The sequence below is a fragment of the Oncorhynchus kisutch genome, linkage group LG12 (assembly GCF_002021735.2).
Source record: "Oncorhynchus kisutch isolate 150728-3 linkage group LG12, Okis_V2, whole genome shotgun sequence".
Lineage (NCBI taxonomy): Eukaryota > Metazoa > Chordata > Actinopteri > Salmoniformes > Salmonidae > Oncorhynchus > Oncorhynchus kisutch.
Genome location: NC_034185.2, coordinates 39323722 through 39343555, shown reverse-complemented (window position 1 = coordinate 39343555; position 19834 = coordinate 39323722). Strand labels below are relative to the sequence as shown.

Here is a 19834-nt window from a genome sequence, read left to right as displayed (position 1 = left end):
CTGAAGTCGCCCGGACACCAGTCTCATGTGGTTTGTGAACCCTCTGAAGTCCATCCGCTACTTCATCTGGCACAACTACCGCTGGCTGATCCTCAAGGCCCTGGGCCTGCTGCTGCTGCTGCTCCTGCTCGGCCTCTTCCTCTACTCCTTCCCTGGCTACCTGGTCAAGAAGATGCTGGGGGCCTGAGAGAACGTCGACCCACCAGGGCCACCGGTAGCCCCCTCTCTCTGTCCTATCCTAGCCTCTCCTCTCCTCCGTTCCGCATTTTCCGTCAGCTCCTCTTTCTCCTTTTTCCCCTCTCTCTGTTCTCTCCTCTGTTCCCCCTTTTCACTGAACCCATATCGCTTCACTCTCTGTCTTTTCCCTTCTCACCTCTTTCCTCTGCTTTCGACCACCTTCCTTTTCCATAACCTCTTTCTTCCATCCCACAACCGCTCATCTCGTCCTCTTTTTCCCCCCCAAGGTTATGTCTCAGTCTTTGTCTTTCCTCAGATATACAAAAGATTGTCTCTGGTAGCTTTTGCTGCATCCCTCCCCTTTTTTCTTTGCTCTCAGAATCTTCATGTCACTGTCTCTGTCCCCTATACTGTCCTCTGTCTCTTGTCGCTCAACCTGCCAGTGTCTGGTGTCAATCCCGAGTCTTCCATTGTGCATCACACTTGTCATTACACTGGCGGCTTCAGGGGAAATACTTTTTTTTATCTGTAGCTGCGTTCAAGCAAGCTGTCAAAGAAACACCATCTAATTTTATATCTGTGTATCCATTGTCTGAGTCTCCATCGTCTGTGCTTCCCGATTGTGCGGTGGTCTTCTGGTTCTGGATAAAATCAAAAGAACGTTGCTATTTTGTAAACAGGGTTGTTTGTGTAGTAGTGTGTGGAGAAATTGTGATCAGAGTTAGAAATAGTCATACATCATATGGCTTACGAACCACTAACGCTTGCTCTCGTCTTTCCTCTCTTTACCCTGCACTTTGGCCCCCATTACCACTGTTTCCCCACCCCACCCACTACCCTCCCTTTAATCCACTCACCCTTCTGTTCCCCACCTCTACCTCTCCCACAACCGCCCCCATCTACCCCATATCTTTCCCCACTTCCTTCCCTTATACCCTCCATCACACCCTTTTAACCCTCAACCCCCATCCCATCCATCCCATGCCGCACTATCTACCCCTCTATTCTCATCCTTCCCCTCTAATCTTACACCCATCCCCCCAGTCGGCCGGACACCACATTCCTGTGGTTCCTGAGCCCGCTGAAGGCTATCCGCTACCTGGTGTGTAACCGCTACAAGTGGCTTATCATCAAGATTGTTGTGGCCCTGCTGCTGCTCATGATGCTGGGGCTCTTCCTCTACAGCATGCCTGGCTACCTGGTCAAGAAGATGCTGGGGGCCTGAGGGGGCTGATTGGGGCTGCAGGGATGGGTACCAGGGTGGGTTGGGGGTGGTCGAGACACAGAGGATTGGTGGGGGTGGTGGGTGGGGTTCCATGCACTTCCACTTTCCATTGTTAATACTCACATCCACCAAACAACATCCCCCCAGTCTCTCCATCAGTACCCTCCCCCCAAACACACTCGCCTCAGTGCTGCTGAGAGAGGGCGTGTAAGGGAGAGAATAGGGGAGGGAAAGGTGGATAGATGGGAAGACAAGATGACAGCAGCCCCCCCAGTCCACTCCCTCCGCATCCCAGCCTTGCCCCTTCTCCACCGCCCCTCTAACCATGGCAGTGCTGCTCAACACACATACTCAAGGACTTCCTATCCCTTGGTCTTCTGAAAACTAGGAACAACCATCTACTTTCGACTGCTACAGTAGCACAGTGGGCCTAACCGATCAAATGCTTCAGGACGCTAACCAATCAGAAACCTCATCCCTGCACTGGCCACTGACTAACCAATCAAACAACTCAACCCTGATCTCATCATCAGCAATGCAGCATACCCTGATGTTACATTTCAGAGATGGTTTATTTACCTATGTATGTATTTGTTTATTTATGACTTAAATTGATTTGGAAGTTGCCGGAGTCTGGTGTAGCAATCTAAGCTTCCGATTCCGGACTACATATGCCCCTGTCGATGGGGATTCGATCCCCGGCTCGGCGGATTGTCCGCGCCCTTCCTTTCTGTATCTCTCTCCATTGTCTACTATTCTGTACTTATAACTGTCTTGTCAATAAAATAATAATAAATATGGAAGGCGATCGGAGCTCCTGGTCTCCTAAAAACATATACAATTATTTGGAAGGACATGGTTAGTTTGATAATTTCTCAAGTGATGTTGTAATCATTTCCATTACTATTTATTTAACTAGGCAAGTCAGTTAAGAACAAATTCTTATTTACCATGACGGCCTAGGAACAGTGGGTTAACTGCCTTGTTGAGGGGCAGAACGACAGGTTTTTTACCTTGTCAGCTCGGGGATTCAATCTAGCAACTTTTCGGTTACTGGTCCAACGCTCTAACCACTAGGCTACCTGCCACCCCATGAGACAGTGCCTTCAGTGCCATTGACTTTTTCAACATTTTGTCATGTTGCAAACCTGAATTTAACATTTCATACAGGGATTCAAACGCAAAGACCAGGGAGATTTTCCAATGCCTGGCAAAGAAGGGAACCTATTGGTAGATCAAAAATAAAAAAGCAGACATTATAAAGAGGTTATCAAAGTTGCTTCTACTGCCCACTATGATTAATTAGCTCCCTTCGGAAATGATAGGCTGTGGTCTATATTGGGTTATTTATAACAAATCTTTGTTAGGGTTATTGCTTGTAATCGATAAGGACTGGGGAGCTTTTCAGGATAAAAAATAAACGTTATGGAGCTTGGCACAGGCAAAATCCTAGAGGAAAACCTGTTTCAGTCTGATTTCCACCAGACACTGGGAGAAAAATGTGCCTTTCAGCAGGACAATAAGCTAAAACACAAGGCCAACACTCAAGTGGCTGAGTTACTGTTTTGACTTAAATCTACTTGAAAATCTATGGCAAGACCTGAAAATGATTGTCTACCAATGATCAACAACCAATTTCACCAAGCTTGAAGAAGTTAGAAAATAAGAATGCTCTTAGAGACCCAGAAAGACTCACGGCTGTAATCGCTATCAAAGGTAAATATACTTATGTAAATTATAGATATTATTTCTGTGTTTAATTTTCAATGCATTTTCTCAAATTTCTAAAAACATGTTTTCACTTTGTTATTATGGGGTGTTGTGTTGAAATGGGTGAACATTTTGTTTTATATAAATGTTTCATTCAGGCTGCAACACAACAAAATGTGGAATAAGTCAAGGGGTTTGAATACTTTCTGAAGGCACTGTGTGTCGGTTTCGAAATGGGAATCATGGGGTTGGTGTGAGCTCTTGAACAGGATCAAATGAAATGTTTTTCCAACAGTTCATTAGCGTTCCTCTTTAGCTCTTGCAGCCTTTGCACACGTCTTCTAAAATAATGAGACTGAAAACAGGTGACTATTTTCCTAGGAACCTACTGTAGTTCAACAAGATTTAAAGAGGGACAAGGAATATAAGAATAGCTTTCGAATATGAATCCATTAGAGAAGTAAACTTGCTATTGTTTGGCTTAAATTATGTCGTCAAACACCAACATTTTATGGAACAAAGTTTGTTTCTTCACCACTTTCTTCAGTGACCTGGAATGCTCTTATTGGTTCTTAGTTATCCAGTTAAAATATACAGTAGTTTTAGAGTAATATAAGCATGCATCTGTATTCTAACATCTCACTGTGATTAAGTTTACATGGTCATCAGATACGGCATGACTTCCTTTCTACTATAGCTTTTACAGACGGCTTCTAAACCTGTTATCTGTATGGATCCTGACACGTTTTAATCCGTGCAGATTTTCCCGGAAGTGGTTATGTGCACCTTAAGGCACAAGAGGTCCGGTAAAAGGGAGGTGTGGCTTGGCCTCTTGACCTCTGCCCTGTCAGCCTGTCAGATTACTTTGTTTGCAGTGTGCAGTTCCCTCTGGTTTTCCCTTGCTTGACCTACTTGTAGTTATGACATCATTTGTGTTGCAGTCATTTTAGTGATCTCATGTTCACAAAATACAAAACCAACAAAAATTGATTTTGTTTGCACTATTATATTCTCCTGTTGATGAGTATGCAATACAAACATTTTGTCTGTTTTAACAATGATCTTAAATAAATGGAATTAATTGAAATAACAATTTTGACAACTGTTGGGTTTGTATCTGGTTACAATGTGTCGTCCAGTGTGTGTCGCTGTGTTCTTTGTGTGTTTCAATATGTATCAATATGACTCGTTATGAGTAGTGTTTGTGTGTCCGTGCGTGTACATTTCAGTTTTGTGTGTGTGTGTATAAACATCTCTTCCTGCAGTCGTCCCAATACCAGTCTGTCGTGGTTGCTGAGCCCAATGCATGTGGTGTGTATCCTGGCCTGGAGGCAGTACAAGCTGCACTGTGTTCTACTGCTGGGGGCTGTCCTGGGACTACTGTTCCTGGGCCTGCTCTTCTTCTCCATGCCCTCTGCCCTCAGCAACAAGATCTTCAACATCGCTGGCTGAACACACTTATCAACCACACACATGCAAACTTTCTCTCAATGTGCCTGATCCCTGAGTGTATTTGCACTATCTTATGCATTGTTGGTATTTGAAAGGCTCTTTGTACACGCTCTAATGCATTGCACTATTATCACATATTGTTGGTATAATCTTCTATACATTCTACTTTACTATAAGGTAATACTCCCATTATGCACTTTATATTTTCTATTAAAAGTGTTAAACATCAATTCTCATACCGTATGTTGATGAAGTGCTTTATTTTCATCATTAAATATTGAAGCATTTCAACTGCACTGTGGGTTTGTGTGTGCTCTTCCCGATTAGTCAGTTTGTTCACTCAGGAGCCAACTGCATCACCAGGTTGGGCGGGATCTCCAGCTCAGCATTGACCTATGAGAAGAATGTAGATAGGTTCAGTGGACGTGTCGTTAAATTAGCAAACACATTCTGGACACAAACCCTCTCGATGCAATCACAGGCACACACACACACCACACACACCCTGGAGTTGACGTATTGGTGAAGCAGCATCCGTAGCTCCGTGTTCTGCTGTTTCAAGCTCTGTGTGTCTGTGATGAACTTGGACCTCTCTGTCAGAACAATGCTAGGAACAGACAGATTCAAATAATCAATCAAAGTGACGCTCAGTCAATCACCACTTTTTATGTCACCTGTTTTGTAACGCCTTTGAGGCCGCTACTATCTTGTCATCACGTGTATGTGTGTGTGGGCGAGTGTGTGGTACTCACTGGTACTTGTCAAGTGCTGCCTCCAGGGCGCCCCAGATCTTGAGTTTGGCCTCAGGGATGACGTCACCCATGGCCTCCCAGTAAGCAGCGTCTTCTGTGTCATCTCTCCCTCCTAGACCCAGCATACTGGGCTGGTGAGAGGCAGCTAACTCTCTGGGGAAATGTCACAATCATCACTTTCATTGTGAGAAATATTGTGTGTAAAGTTACGCTTCCCCACATAACATTTGTAAGGTGGTTTCTACACTGATTTAAGTTCGCCGTATTGAGTCCAACGTGTCACCACATAATTAAGCAATGAGGCCCGAGGGGTTGTGGTATATGGCCAATATACCAGGGCTAAGGGCGGTATCCAGGTATTCTGTGTTGCGGCGTACCTAAGAGCAGCCCTTAGCCGTGGTATATTGGTCATATACCACAAACCCCTGATGTGCCTTATTGCTTAAATATACCACGGTATGACGCAAAACAACTCGTTTACTGTTCTAATTACACTGGTAAGCTGTTTTTAATACCAATAAGACACCTCAGGGGGTTTGTGGTATATGGCCAATATACCTATGTGTTCTATCGTGCAAAAGAACCACCCTTAGCCGTGGTATATTGATCCTTTACCACACCCCTTTGGGCCTTATTGCTTAATACATGGGCAAGGCACTTAGAATGCATGCCCAATACATTGCTTGATTATAAGTGGTATGCTAGTTTGGGTATTGAAACAGAGAGCCCCAGTGCTGACCTGGGCCGGCAGTGTTGAGCAGTGAAGGCCCTCAGGGCCACCAGGACATCATTAGGATGGATGAGGTCAGACGGCGGGCTGCAGGAGGAGGTAAACTCCCCTCGCTCCGCCTGAGGACTGGCCACGCCCCATTTTGCAGACACATCCTGAATACAAAAAAAATAAGAAAAGAAAGAGGGGATCATGTTTTCTGATCATTCTTACAAGACGTCAGTGCTGGTCATCATGGCTACTAACATCAGCCTCCCTCCCTCCCTCCCCCCCTCCTTACCTGGGTCTGCTCCCCTTGTGTATGTCTGTACTTCATGAAGAAATCCGCCAGCTTGTACACGTCCTCCTCGCTCTCGATCCCCATGGCCTGGCAGAGAAGAACAGAGCGGAGACAACACTGACACAGCTCCTCTGTCGCGACTGTCATGTGTTTATGTGACAGTAAATGTATAGTTACAGGTGACATAACATACAGATAGTCGTCACGTTGTAACTCACAGTGAAGATGGAGTCCAGCTTCATGAGGGACTGTTCATCCTTCTCCAGTGGAGAGAGAAGCTTCAGAAGTTTACTCTCTATCAGAAAACCCTGTGGAGGTGAGGGAGGGAAGGAGAGAGAGACTAGTTGAGTTAGATGACACAGTTCCTCTTCCTCTCTCTATTCCTCTGTCATACAGACACACAAACTCTTAGCCCGCTCACCGCCTCGTCACACAGCAGCTCCAGGAGCTTCTTGACCATCTTCACCGACACCGTCCCACTGTGCTCCCCCTCACTCCCTTCCCTCTCTCTCTCCACCTCACTGCTCCCACTCTCCAGCCCTGCTCCTGAGTCATACACCTCCACAGCCAACCCAGGGCTCTCTGCCCCAGGCCCAACCCCGGCCTCCTGGTACTTCCCCTTCCCCAGGCCACTGGTCTGCCCAAGCTGGAGCAGCTCGGAGATTGCCTGGTGCGCAGTCTTCTGGGTCTGTCTCTGGGGCTGGAGGGGGCCGCAGCGCTCCATGAAAGCCAGTGATGGGCGCTGCCAGGCCAGGCCCAACTGCTGCTCGTGGACCAGCCGGTCTGTATCCAGGGCCTTCTCCACCAGCGCCTTGACCTCCTCCTCGTTCATCAGCCACACCTCCTCAAACTTCTTGGCATCGATGGCCGCAAAGTGCCTGAATGGAAGGAGGGGAAAGAGCATAGTCTTATTAGTAGGGATGGGCAAAACAAGGCTTTCTGAAGCGAAAAGCAAGTCTCCCCAAGTGCTGGAGACATTGCACTTGATGTGACATTTGTTGGTCTGCTCGGTACAGTTAAATTGCAGTTTTGACCATCCCTAGGTTATAGCGTTAGACAGGGAGAGAAAATGAAAATGCAAAGACTGACAATGTCCATGTGTGTATCCATGCGTGTGTGTGTTACTCACCTCATCTTCTTCTGCATGTGTTTGTACTGTTGCATGATGCGTGTGTAGTCGTCAGTGAGGTTCTGGTTCTCCTCCCTAGACTGCTTCTCCTGGTTGGCACACTTGATCTTCAGGTTGTTGACAACATCCTGCAGTCTAGATGATAAAAGTCCCAGTAACTACAGCAGAACTACACAGGTATAAGTGTTATTTACAAGCTAACCAGTTTCCCCCAAACTACAGCCCCAAACTGTTGTCGACTTTTGTCAATAGGTTTAAAATATCTAATGGTTCTAAAGTAAACAAACCCACTGTGATAGAAGAGATTGGCGATTCAGCACCACAGAAGTGGACAGCGGTGGAAACAGAACTCAGAAATTCAGCGCCACATTGTAGTGGACAGCGCCCATCTAAGATGCAGCAAACATGTCTTTTGTACATCAGGTGGTATAATGGTGCTATAGTGATAGTGTTATAGGGTGCATTCGGAAAGTATTCAGACACCTTGACTCTTCCACATTTTGTGACGTTACAGCCTTATTCTAAAATGTATTAAATAAAAACAATTCCTCATTAATCTACACACAATACCTGTTGTCCCCACAGTGACTGTACGTATATACCCCAACCAGAAGCCATGGATTACAGGCAACATTCGCACTGAGCTAAAGGGTAGAACTGCTGCTTTTAAGGTTTGGGACTCGGGAAGCTTATAACCCGGAAGCTTATAAGAAATCCTGCTATGCCCTCCGACGAACCATCAAACAGGCAAAGAGCCAATACAGGACTAAGATTGAATCATACTACACCGTCTCCGATGCTCGTCAGATGTGGCAGGGCCTGCAAACCTTTACAGACTACAAAGGGAAGCACAGCCGCGAACTGCCCAGTGACACAAATCTACCAGACGAGCTAAATCACTTCTATGCTCGCTTTGAGGCAAGCAACACTGAGGCATGCATGAGAGCATCAGCTGTTCCGGACGACTGTGTGATCACACTCTCCATAGCCAACGTGAGTAAGCCCTTTAAACAGGTCAACATTCACAAGGCCGCTGGGCTAGACGGATTACCAGGACGTGTGCTCCGAGCATGTGCTGACCAACTGGCAGGTGTCTTCACTGGCATTTTCAACATGTATCCCTGATTGAGTCTGTAATACCAACATGCTTCAAGCAGACCACCATAGTCCCTGTGCCCAAGAACACTTAGGTAACCTGCCTAAATGACTACCGATCCGTAGCACTTACATCCATAGCCATGAAGTGCTTTGAAAGACTGGTAATGGCTCACATCAACACCATTATCCCAGAAACCCTAGACCCACGCCAATTTGCATACCGCTCAAACAGATCCACAGATGATGCAATCTCTTTTGTACTCCACACTGCCCTTTCCCACCTGGACAAAAGGAACACCTATGTGAGAATGCTATTCATTGACTACAGCTCAGCATTCAACACCATAGTGCCCTCAAAGCTGATCACTAAGCTAAGGATCCTGGGACTAAACACCTCCCTCTGTAACTGGATCCTGGACTTCCTGACGGGCCACCCCCAGGTAGTAAGGGAAGACAACAACACATCTGCCACTCTGATCCTCAACACTGTGGCCCCTCAGTGGTGCGTGCTCAGTCCCTCCTGTACTCCCTGTTCACCCACGACTGCATGGCCAGGCACGACTCCAACACCATCGTTAAGTTTGCAGACAACACAACAGTGGTAGGTCTGATTACCAACAATGACGAGACAGCCTATAGGGAGGAGGTCAGAGACCTGGCCGGGTTGTGCCAGAATAACCACCTATACCTCAACATAATCAAGACAAAGGAGATGATTGTGGACTACAGGAAAAGGAGGACCGGGCTCGTCCCCATTCTCATCGACGGGACTGTAGTGGAGCAGGTTGAGAGGTGTCCACATCACCAACAATCTAGAATGGTCCAAACACACCAAGATAGTCGTGAAGAGGGCACAACAAAAACTATTCCCCCTCAGGAGAATGAAAAGATTTGGCATGGGTCGTCAGATAATCAAAAGGTTCTACAGCTGCAACATCGAGAGCATCCTGACTGGTTGCATCACTGCCTGGTACAGCAAATGCTCGGCATCCAACCGCAAGGCACTACAGAGGGTAGTGTATATGGCCCAGTACATCACTGGGGCTAAGCTGCCTGCCATCCAGGACCTCTACACCAGGCGGTGTCAGTGGAAAGCCCTAAAAATTGTCAAAGACCCCAGCCACCCCAGTCATAGACTGTTCTCTCTACTACCGCATGGCAAGCGGTACCGGAGTGCCAAGTCTAGGACCAAAAGGCTTCTCAAAAGCTTTTGCCCCCAAGCCATAAGACTCCTGAAAAGGTAATCAAATGACTACTCGGACTATTTGCATTGTGTCCCGCCGACTACCAGTACCACCTGTATATAGCCTCGCTACTGTTTTTAAAATTTCTTTACTTCTCTATTGTTTACCTAATACCTATTTTTTACTTAAAAATTGCACTGTTGGTTAGGGCTTGTAAGTAAGCATTTCACTGGAAGGTTGTTTGGCCCACGTGACAAATACACTTTGATTTGATTACATTTTTTCCATTGATCATCTGATTGGACATGATTTGGAAGGCACAAGGCATAGGGTCCCACAGTTGACAGTGCATGTCAGAGCAAAAACCAAGCCACGAGGTCAAAGGAATTGTCCATAGAGCTCCGAGACAGGATTGTGTCGAGGCACAGGTCTGGGGAACGGTACCAAAACATTTGTGACCTTCATCATTCTTAAATGGAAGAAATTTGGACCCAACACGACTCTTCCTAGAGCTGGCCCAGCAGCCAAACACCTCAGGGAGGTGACCAAGAACCCAAGCTCCAGAGTTCCTCTGTGGAGATGGGAGAACCTTCCAGAAGGACAACCATCTCTGCAGCACTCCACCAATCAGGCTTTTATGGTAGAATGGCCAGACGGAAGCCACTCCTCAGTAAAAGGCACATGACAGCCAGAGATTGCCAAAAGACACCTAAAGGACTCTCAGACCATGAGAAACTAGATTCTCTGGTCTTATGAAACCAAGATAGAACTCTTTGGCCTGAATGCCAAGTGCCACGTCTGGAGGAAACCAGGTGCCGCTCATCACCTGGCCAATCCCATCCCTACGGTGAAGCATGGTGGTGGCAGCATCATGCTGTTGGGATGTTTTTCAGCGGCAAGGACTGAGAGACTAGTCAGGATCAAGGGAAAGATTAACAGAGCAACGTACTGAGAGAACCTTGATGAAAACCTGCTCCAGAGCACTCAGGATGTAAAACGGCTGTTTTGTAGATTTGTGAAGATATCAAAATACTTAAACTTACATGCAAAATACCTGCTGTTAACTTTAAAATGATTGGAATGAATTATCCAAAGAGACTGACTGGGGCAAAGGTTCACCTTCCAACAGGATTACGACCCTAAGCACACAGCCAAGACAACGCAGAAGTGGCTTCGGGACAAGTCTCTGAATGTCCTTGAGTGGCCCAGCCAGAGCCCGGACTTGAATACGATCAAACATCTCTGAAGAGAACTGAAAATAACTTGAGCAGCGATGCTCCCCATCCTACCCAACAGAGCTTGAGAGGATCTGCAGAGAAGAATGGGAGAAACTCCCCAAATTCAGGTGTGCCAAGCTTGTAGCATCATACCCAAGAAAACTCGAGGCTGTAATCGCTGCCAAAGGTGCTTCAACAAAGTACTGAGTAAAGGGTCTGAATACTTAAATGTGATATTTCAAAAACCAGTTTTTACTTTGTCATTATGGGGTATTGTGAGTAGATGGATGAAGGAAGTGAAGGGGTCTGAATACTTTTTGAATCATTGTAGATGTAGCTACCTGGTGATCTTTCTCTTCTGCTGGGACTTGGTGATGGTGTTCTCTTCGTCTCTCTTCTTTAGCACCTGGAAGTTGTACTCCAGCTTCTCCTGGTTCAGCTGGTATGTAGCCTTCATCTGCTGCAGCTGCTGCTCCAAGATCTACACACACACACACACCACAGCTCATTTAAATACAGTCCCTAACATACCTGCATACTCGTTCCACTTTTTCATATTTTCCGTCTACCTGAACATCTGTGTCCAGTTTGATCTTGATCATATTGTATTCCTCCGTGTCCTCTGTCCTCAGCTGCTGCAGCAACACCTCATACTCCTCCACCCTCTTCATCCTCTGCGTCACGTTCTCCAGCTAGAGAGAGAGAGAGGGAGAAAGGAGAGACAGTTCAAGTATATTTTCAGGGAGGGAAGAGAGAGAGTGTATTTATTTGAATCTGATTTACCTCTTTGTCCCGGCGCTCCTTCGTGTACTGTTCCCATTTCTTCCTGTTCCCCGTGAGTAGGATCTTCCGCTCATGCTCAAAGGAATTCTGCACAAAACAGGAGCAGGTTAACAACCATCAACAAACAGATCAATGAACATGTCAACAACCACAATAACCATCCTGGTGAACAAAAACCAACCAAACGCAGGAAACAGCCCCACTCAAAGTCGGCAGGACACTGCATGGTCAGGGGAGACAGAAGGTGGCTCAGTGGAGGCTGGTGGGACGAGCTATTGGAGGATGTATTTATTGTAACGGCTGGAATGGAATAAATGGAATGGTGTCAAACACATCCAACATATGGAAACCACATGTTTGACTCCTTTCCATTAATTCCATTCCACCCAATACAATGAGCCCGTCCTCCTTTAGGTCCTCCCACCTGGCTCATATCTTTCATGTCAGCTTGTGGATCACCCACCAAGGGGTAACCCCTAGGGAATGTGTGGATGCTGTTCATCGACTACAGCTCGGCCTTAAGTACCATAGTGCCCTATAAGCTCATCACAAAGCTCATGGCCCTGGGTCTGAACTCCTCCCTATACAACTGTGTCCTGGACTTCCTGACGGGCAACCCCAAGGTGGGGAAAGTAGGCAACATTACCTTCTTGACACTCATTCTCAACATGGGGGCCCCACAATGGTGCGTCCTCAGTCCCCTCCTGTATTCCCTGTATACCCACAACTGCATGGCCTCACACAGTTCCAACTCCATCATCAAATTCGCTGACGACATAACAGTCCGTATATCCCCAACATAACGTACATAACAGCCTGTATACCAACAACGACACCCTACAGGGAGGAGGTAGGCACTCTGACGGCATGGTGCCAGGTAAACAACCTCTCCCACAACATTAGCAAAACAAAGGAGCTGATTGTGGACTTCAGGAGGAACCAGGCTGGACACGCCCCCATCCTCATCAACAGGGCCGCCATGGAGACGGTCAATAACTTCAAAATCCAACGGCATACACATCTCAGAGAAGCTGAAATGGTCTAACCATACGGACACCGTGATGAAGAAGGCACGACAACGGCTCTTCAACCACCGCTGGGTGGACACTGCCTGCCCTACAGGACACCTACAACACCAGGTGTCGCGGGAAGGCCAAGACGATCATCAAGGACCCTAGCCACGTCCTGTTCTCCCCACTTCAATTCCTCAGACGCAGGAAGTACAGGAGCATCATGGCAATAGACTGGCCAATAGTTTGCTGAATAGTCACCACCAGCTCCTCCCCCTCCTATGGACCTTTCCCCCTCCCCACACCCACTCAACGGTCACTTACCTTACATGCTGCTCCCACTATGGACCTTTCCCCCTCCCCACACCCACTCAACAGTCACTTACCTTACATGCTGCTCCCACTATGGACCTTTCCCCCTCCCCACACCCACTCAACAGTCACTTACCTTACATGCTGCTCCCACTATGGACATTTCCCCCTCCCCACACCCACTCAACGGTCACTTACCTTACATGCTGCTCCCACTATGGACCTTTCCCCCTCCCCACACCCACTCAACAGTCACTTACCTTACATGCTGCTCCCACTATGGACCTTTCCCCCTCCCCACACCCACTCAACAGTCACTTACCTTACATGCTGCTCCCACTATGGACATTTCCCCCTCCCCACACCCACTCAACAGTCACTTACCTTACATGCTGCTCCCACTATGGACCTTTCCCCCTCCCCACACCCACTCAACAGTCACTTACCTTACATGCTGCTCCCACTATGGACATTTCCCCCCCACCCCCGCAAATGACTTTTACTCTGCCCACATCCCAACTACATTCATCACTGTTGCAGTTTTTAATATGTATATTATAGATGGTTTTTATTAGAATTTGCATTGTTTTTATTTCACTTGGTCCCCACACCTTCTAAATGGTCATGTTGCTCCCCCTATGGTCATCCCCCCCACGTCCTCAAAACTCTTTACTATATAGTGCTATTTATATTTATATTGTTTTTGTTTTTTTAATCACCATTTTCATTCTTTTATTTCACTTCATCCTGCATGTTTTAGCTCGGAGCCTAAGATTTTCACAGTACCCTGCATTCACACCTGCAAGCCTGTACATGTGAGTATTAAACACTGATTCTGAATGTGTCCCACCTCTATCTGGTCCAGTTCATCCCTGTAGGAGCCCATCAGAAACTTGACCTGGTCCTCCATCCTCTCAATCATCAGGTCCACATCCTCTGCCTGCTTCTTTAGATCTTTGACGTAGCGATCGTCACTTAACTTCATCTCCTACACACGCACACACACATTATACATACAGACAAAACAAATTAATACACACAAGCACACACACACACACTCACACTCACACACACACACACACACACACACACACACACACACACACTACCTTCTGCAACTCGTGGATGAGTTTGTTCTTGTCCTCTATGAGCAGGGCACACAGCTGCTGCTGGCTGCTCAGAGAGTCTCTCAGGTCCTGGGGGATCTCCTTCATCTTTGCCACCGTCCACTTCCTGGTGATCTCCTCAAACTTCTCCAGGCTCGACTTGGCCTCATTCTCCAGCTTCTCCACCCTGCTCAGGGGAAGGGGTGGGAGGGGAGAGAGATAGAGGGAGGTTGGAGAGGAGAGGAGAGGAGGGTTGGAGCACATGAATGTTTGGTTGATAGTCAACAACGTTCCAATTATTGGTAGAAGAGTTTGTTTGTTGAGTGGTGCTGTGAGGAGGTTGTAATAGTTTGACCTGCTTTTTGTCATAATGAGATACGCATTTACAGTCCATGGTCAACAGAGGGAGCACTTCCACTACAACTGCTGCGGGGCACAGTCACTGATCCTGGGTATGGTACCTGAGTCTGTGGGCCTCCTCCACCTCTGTTTGATGCTGCGATTCCCTAGAATCAGCTGCTACCTGGATGTTGGTAACCAGCTCCGTCCCATCACTCTGCAACTTTATCATACGCTGGGGGGAATGAGAGAAGGAGACATGTAGTGTGTCTGTGTTGTGTTGACGTTATGTTTCATTGCTTCAAATTAATTTCTAATGCTAACAATAACATAGGCCTAATGGTACCTTCTCACTCTGTTCCACTTGATGCTGGCTTTTCCTGGCCTCCTCTTTGATTTCTTTCTTTTCACGGGAGTCATCTCCCAGTTCTTGTCTGAATGACAGATGGGAAAAGTACATCTTATTTTGGCATATACTATTTAGCTAGCTATAGCTAACACTGAAGTTGCAGAGGACAGAGTACACCTTCACCTGCAATAGCTAAACAGCTAAGCTAAAAGTTTAACAGGCGGCTAACAGGTGCTATCTCAAACAGAAGCCAGCTAACGTTAGCTACCTTTTCTTGGCTTCACTTCGTGCAGCTATCCGGAGGCGACGGGCTGCAATTCTCTCCTCTGGATTTTCAGAGTCCACGGAAGGTCCAGCCTCCTCCGTATCCTCGCGTAGGTTACCGGCTTGACTCATTTTTTTTCTTAGCTAGCTATCTAGTTAAGCTTATTACTTCGCTTCTACACAAAAGTGGAAAGTGTCAACATCACTCACTATATGATGGTTTGTTGTTGTAATTGTTGCTATGGGTACGGATATGGATATTCTGCACCCTACGGGAAAGAAATGTGAACTGCAGTGAAATGTCGCGCTTTGCTACTGATTATGAAATAAAAGTGAATCAGAAATTAAATTACAACCTTTCTTCTAATGTGGAATAGACAGGGTAGGCTATCCTCACATATCAGACTATTATTGCTCAAGTTTAATAATAATAATACAATAATACATTTGGTAAATACAAATAATGGGCATTTGGTACACTGTCTATTTTTGCCCTGGTAAGTAGCCTATTCATGTCAAGACCTATACATACTGAGTAGTTATTTAACAAGAAAATCAGCTTCAGTGTCAATGTTGAGAAACATCCCACGTGTGGGATAATGTTAGAATTCTGCCGATCTAACTATTTTCTATTCATGAAAAGTTTATAAAACCAGATCGTATTTGATCTCATGTGGGCTAAAGGTCTTTGGATGTTCAGTTTCCTGCAAAACAAGCAGCATATTTCTCCCTGAATATCTCCACTCTGACAGCCTGCCATTGGGGTTACACTCTTTATTTATGAATCTATAACTTGCGGTGTGGAATGAACTTATTTCCTGTGCATGAGAGAGCTTCATCAATACAGACCCTAGTATACTGAACAAAAATATAAACGCAACATGTCAAGTGTTTCATGAGCTGAAATAAAAGATCCCAGAAATGTTCCATACGCACAGAAAGATTATTTCTTTCATATTTTGTGCACAAATTTGTTTACCTCCCTGTTAGTGACCAAAGATAATCCATCCACCTGACAGATGTGGCATATCAAGAAGCTGATTAAACAGTATGATCTTTACACACGTGCATCTTGTGCTGGGGACAATAAAAAAACAGTCTAAAATGTGCCATTTTGTCACACAACACAATGTCACAGATTTCTAAAGTTTTGAGGGAGCGTACAATTAGCATGCTGACTGCAGGACTGTCCACCAGAGCTATTGCCAGAGAATGTAAGGTTAATTTCTCTACCATAAGCCGCCTCTAGCATTGTATTAGAGAATTATGAAGTATGTCCAACCGGTGGGGGGAGGGGACTCATTCTGATTTGCTGGGCCTGGCTACCCTTTGGGTGGGCTCCCAACAACTCCCTAGGCCCACCCATGGCTGTGCCCCTGCCCAGTCATGTGAAGTCCATAGATTAGGGCCTAATGAATTTATTTCAATTGACTGATTTCATTTTCTGTAACTCAGTAAAATCTTTGAAATTGTTGCATGTTGCGTTTATTTTTTTGTTCAGTATGGACTATGCATTAGGGTTTTTCTGTCTCTGATGTTGTTCTCTCTCCTGAGTCCTGATCCAGACATATATGTCTTTAGGAGCTCATCATATGCCTAACCATTTGCACACATCCTGGCAAAGGGAATACTCTATTCAAAGCGAGGATGCTGTGTTAAATGTATCTTTGATGAGAATGTGGTTCAGTCAGGTTGTGTAAAGCATGTCTTCCAGGTCTACCTGCATAAGTTCTTTCTTTCTGGCTCTTAGTTTTGTCTCCTTTAGCTGTTGAATTGACTGGAGGTATTTCTGGTTCTGTGCATTACATTTCTACACACTGCACCCCATCTACCCTCTGACAGCCTCTGGATGTCCTCTGTCTCACTCACCTACTCTCACACACACACACACACACACATATTCTAATCTACCTGGTTGAGGCTTCAGTCGTCTTCCTAAGCACCTCTACGTTCATGTCAATCCCAAATTTAGCAGTCTGAGTGAAGAGACTGAGTTCTGTTCTGAGGCTTGGAGCCCAACGGCTGATGAGATTGTGTATAGAGAGCCAGGCAGGAGTAAGATAGTAGTGGAGTGTGTAAATGCTATTTATGCAACTTTTGATTATGGTAAATAGTGTTTAAGTATTATGCTGTATTACAGTGGTTTTAGAAAGTATCCAGACCCCTTAACTTTATAACATTTTGTTGTGTTACAGACTGAATTTTAAAATGATTCTATTTAGATTTTTTTAGTCACTGGCCTACACACAATATCCCATAATGTCATAGTGGAGTTATGTTTTTAGACATTTTGACAAATTAATAAAAAATGAAAAGCTGAAATGTCATAAGTACTCAACCTCGTTGTTATGGCAAGCCTAAATAAGTTCAGGAGTAGAAATGTGCTTAACAAGTCAAATCAAATCACTTTGTATTGGTCACATACACATGTTTAGCAGATGTTATTGCAAGTGTATAGAAATGCTTATGCTTCTAGATCTGACAGTGCAGCAGTATCTAACAGGTATTATCTAACAATTCCACAACAAAATCGAATATCTAACAAATTCCACAACAAAACCTAATACACAGAATCTAGTAAATGAGATGGGATGAGAATATATACGTAAGTATAAAATATATGGATGAGCAGTGACAGAGTGGCTAAGATGCAATAGATAGTAAAGAATAGATAGTGAAGGATACAGTATACAGTATATACATTGAGATGAGTAATGCGAGATATGTAAACATTCTTCAAGTGGCATTAATAAAGTGACTAGTGTTCTGTTTATTAAAGTGGCAAATTATATCAAGTCTTTAGGTAGGCAGCCACCTCTCTGTGTTATGTTTGGGTCAAATCCAATAGAACATATTACTGAGCACCACTCTCCATATTTTCAAGCATAATGGTAGTTGCATCATGTTATGGGTGTGCTTGTAATCGTTAAGGACTTGGGGACGTTTTCAGTATAAAAATTCAATGGAATGGAGCTAAGCGCAGGCAAAATCCTACAGGAAAACCTGGTTCTGTCTATTTTCCACCAGATTCTAGGAGATGAATTCACCTTTTAGCAGGACAATAACTTAAAACACAAGGCCAAATCTACAATGGAGTTTCTTACCAAGAAGATATTGAATCTTCCTGAGTGGCCGAGTTGTAGTTTTGACTTAAATTTTCTTGAAAATCTATGGCAAGACCTGAAAATGGTTGTCAAGCAATGATCAACAACCAGCACAATGATCAACAACAGAGCTTGAATCATTTTGAAAATAATAATGGGCAAATGTTGCACAATCCAGGTGTAGAAAGCTCACAGCTGTAACCACTGCCAAATGTGCTTCTACAAACTATTGACTCGGGTGTGAATACTTATGTAGACATATTTCTATATTTCATTTTCAATACATTTTCAAAAATGTGTAAAAACATATTTTCATGTTGTCAGTATCAATTTGAATTCACACTGTACAGTAGCACAACAACATTTTAATTGAACCTTTATTTAACTAGGCAAGTCAGTTAAGAACAAATTCTTATTTACAATGACGGCCTACAAGTAAAGGGTAATGAATACTTTCTGAAGGCATTGTTATATACTATCATAAATTAGCATTATTAGCATTAGCATTTATGTTACTTGCCGCTTCTCATTTCAACTAACATTCAGTGTTATTTCCACACCTTTTTTCCCTTGAAAGGAGACTATCGCCTCAGTAGAGGGAATGTCTATTTTCCACATCAAAGCCTCTAATGGCCATTTGAGAGCAGAGCATGACCTTGTCCAACCAGCCCAGCCACAAGGGAAAGGGGATACCTAGTCAGTTTCACAACTTAATGCATTCAACCGAAATGTGTTTTCCGCATTTAACCCAACCCCTCTGAATCAGAGAGATGCGGGAGGCTGCCTTAATCGACGCCCATGTCATCAGCAACCGGGGAACAGGTGTTGTTGGGGGGTTAACTGCCTTGCTCAAGGACAGAAAGGCAGATTTTTTTTCACCTTGCCAGAAAATTAAGGGAGTGAATAGAACACACTAAAGCACCTGCTGTGTGTTGCACAAGTGTTTACAAGATAATGACAGCGTTTGAAAAGGGGTCCTTCTTGAATTGCGGTGGTAATTGTCCCTTGATTTTGGCACCATGTAAAAACACTTTCAAATGACAAAAACATGACAAATAACACATTTTCCATTTTATTTAACTGTTTTTTAATAAGGAAACATATGTAATTCCTTTATACTGCAAAATATCTATTTGTATGCTTTGTAGAAACTACTATGGGCTAACAAATTGGCTTATCCCACTGGTGATGTGTTGAGGTGTTGTAAAATGTTTTGGGGATTTAGAGATATTTATCTATTATTTTGAATGCTAGACAGTGTACAAAAGTATTTCATATATTGTATATATTAATAAAAACAAAGGAGGCTATTAAAAACACCAATTTTTTTGCTAGATTAATTACTATAATTTAAACTACAGTTTTCTTTTACTACAGTATTTATACTATATTTAACTGTAAATACTAATATATATTACAGTATACAACAGTAAATTGGTGGACTTTAATGAATACTACAGTAAAGCTGTGGTGCGGCTCCTCTCTGATGAGAATTCTCTGGAACGACAGGTCCCGGGGGCTTTCCCTGCACTTAGGTCGTTGTAGGGACGACCACAACACACACACACACACTCAAGCACAGTGCTGAAAAAGTCTGTTCGCACAAACGGGTG

General features: G+C 44.7%; 2 protein-coding genes across 11 annotated transcripts in view; one reads left to right on the top strand and one right to left on the bottom strand.

Annotated features, from left to right (window-relative positions):
* The window catches only part of LOC109900988 (otoferlin), a 132758-nt gene extending 127907 nt beyond the window's left edge, over nt 1-4851 (top strand). For 6 of the 10 annotated variants that reach the window (XM_031837536.1, XM_031837534.1, XM_031837530.1 and 3 more), the window contains one exon: nt 4378-4851. In XM_031837536.1, coding sequence (XP_031693396.1) covers nt 4378-4564 — 187 coding nt within the window. In that variant the 3' untranslated portion in view covers nt 4565-4851. Of the gene's footprint in view, nt 1-6 lie in introns of all 10 variants that reach the window. The other 4 variants (XM_031837537.1, XM_031837531.1, XM_031837540.1 and 1 more) reach the window with 2 other exon arrangements.
* On the bottom strand, nt 4806-15385 carry drc1 (dynein regulatory complex subunit 1 homolog (Chlamydomonas)). The gene is made up of 16 exons (XM_020496939.2): nt 15122-15385; nt 14851-14938; nt 14627-14739; nt 14169-14352; nt 13910-14047; nt 11738-11824; nt 11524-11646; nt 11296-11435; nt 7456-7590; nt 6748-7204; nt 6545-6634; nt 6327-6413; nt 6056-6201; nt 5317-5469; nt 5069-5171; nt 4806-4957 (listed from the first exon to the last, which is right to left on the bottom strand). Exons 1-16 carry the CDS (start codon nt 15247-15249, stop codon nt 4901-4903), a joined length of 2229 nt encoding a protein of 742 aa, XP_020352528.1. The 5' UTR covers nt 15250-15385; the 3' UTR covers nt 4806-4900.
* Nucleotides 15386-19834: the final 4449 nt, after the last annotated feature.

What these genes read in the sequence shown, in the direction of transcription:
- drc1 (XM_020496939.2), bottom strand. Translation starts at nt 15,249, where the DNA reads ATGAGTCAAGCCGGTAACCTACGCGAGGATACGGAGGAGGCTGGACCT. An exon ending in ATGAACTGGACCAGATAGAG is followed by an intron (nt 11,825 to 13,909) that starts GTGGGACACATT and finishes TGTTTTGTGCAG; the next exon opens with AATTCCTTTGAGCATGAGCG. An exon ending in CACAAGGGGAGCAGACCCAG is followed by an intron (nt 6,202 to 6,326) that starts GTAAGGAGGGGG and finishes TTTTGTATTCAG; the next exon opens with GATGTGTCTGCAAAATGGGG.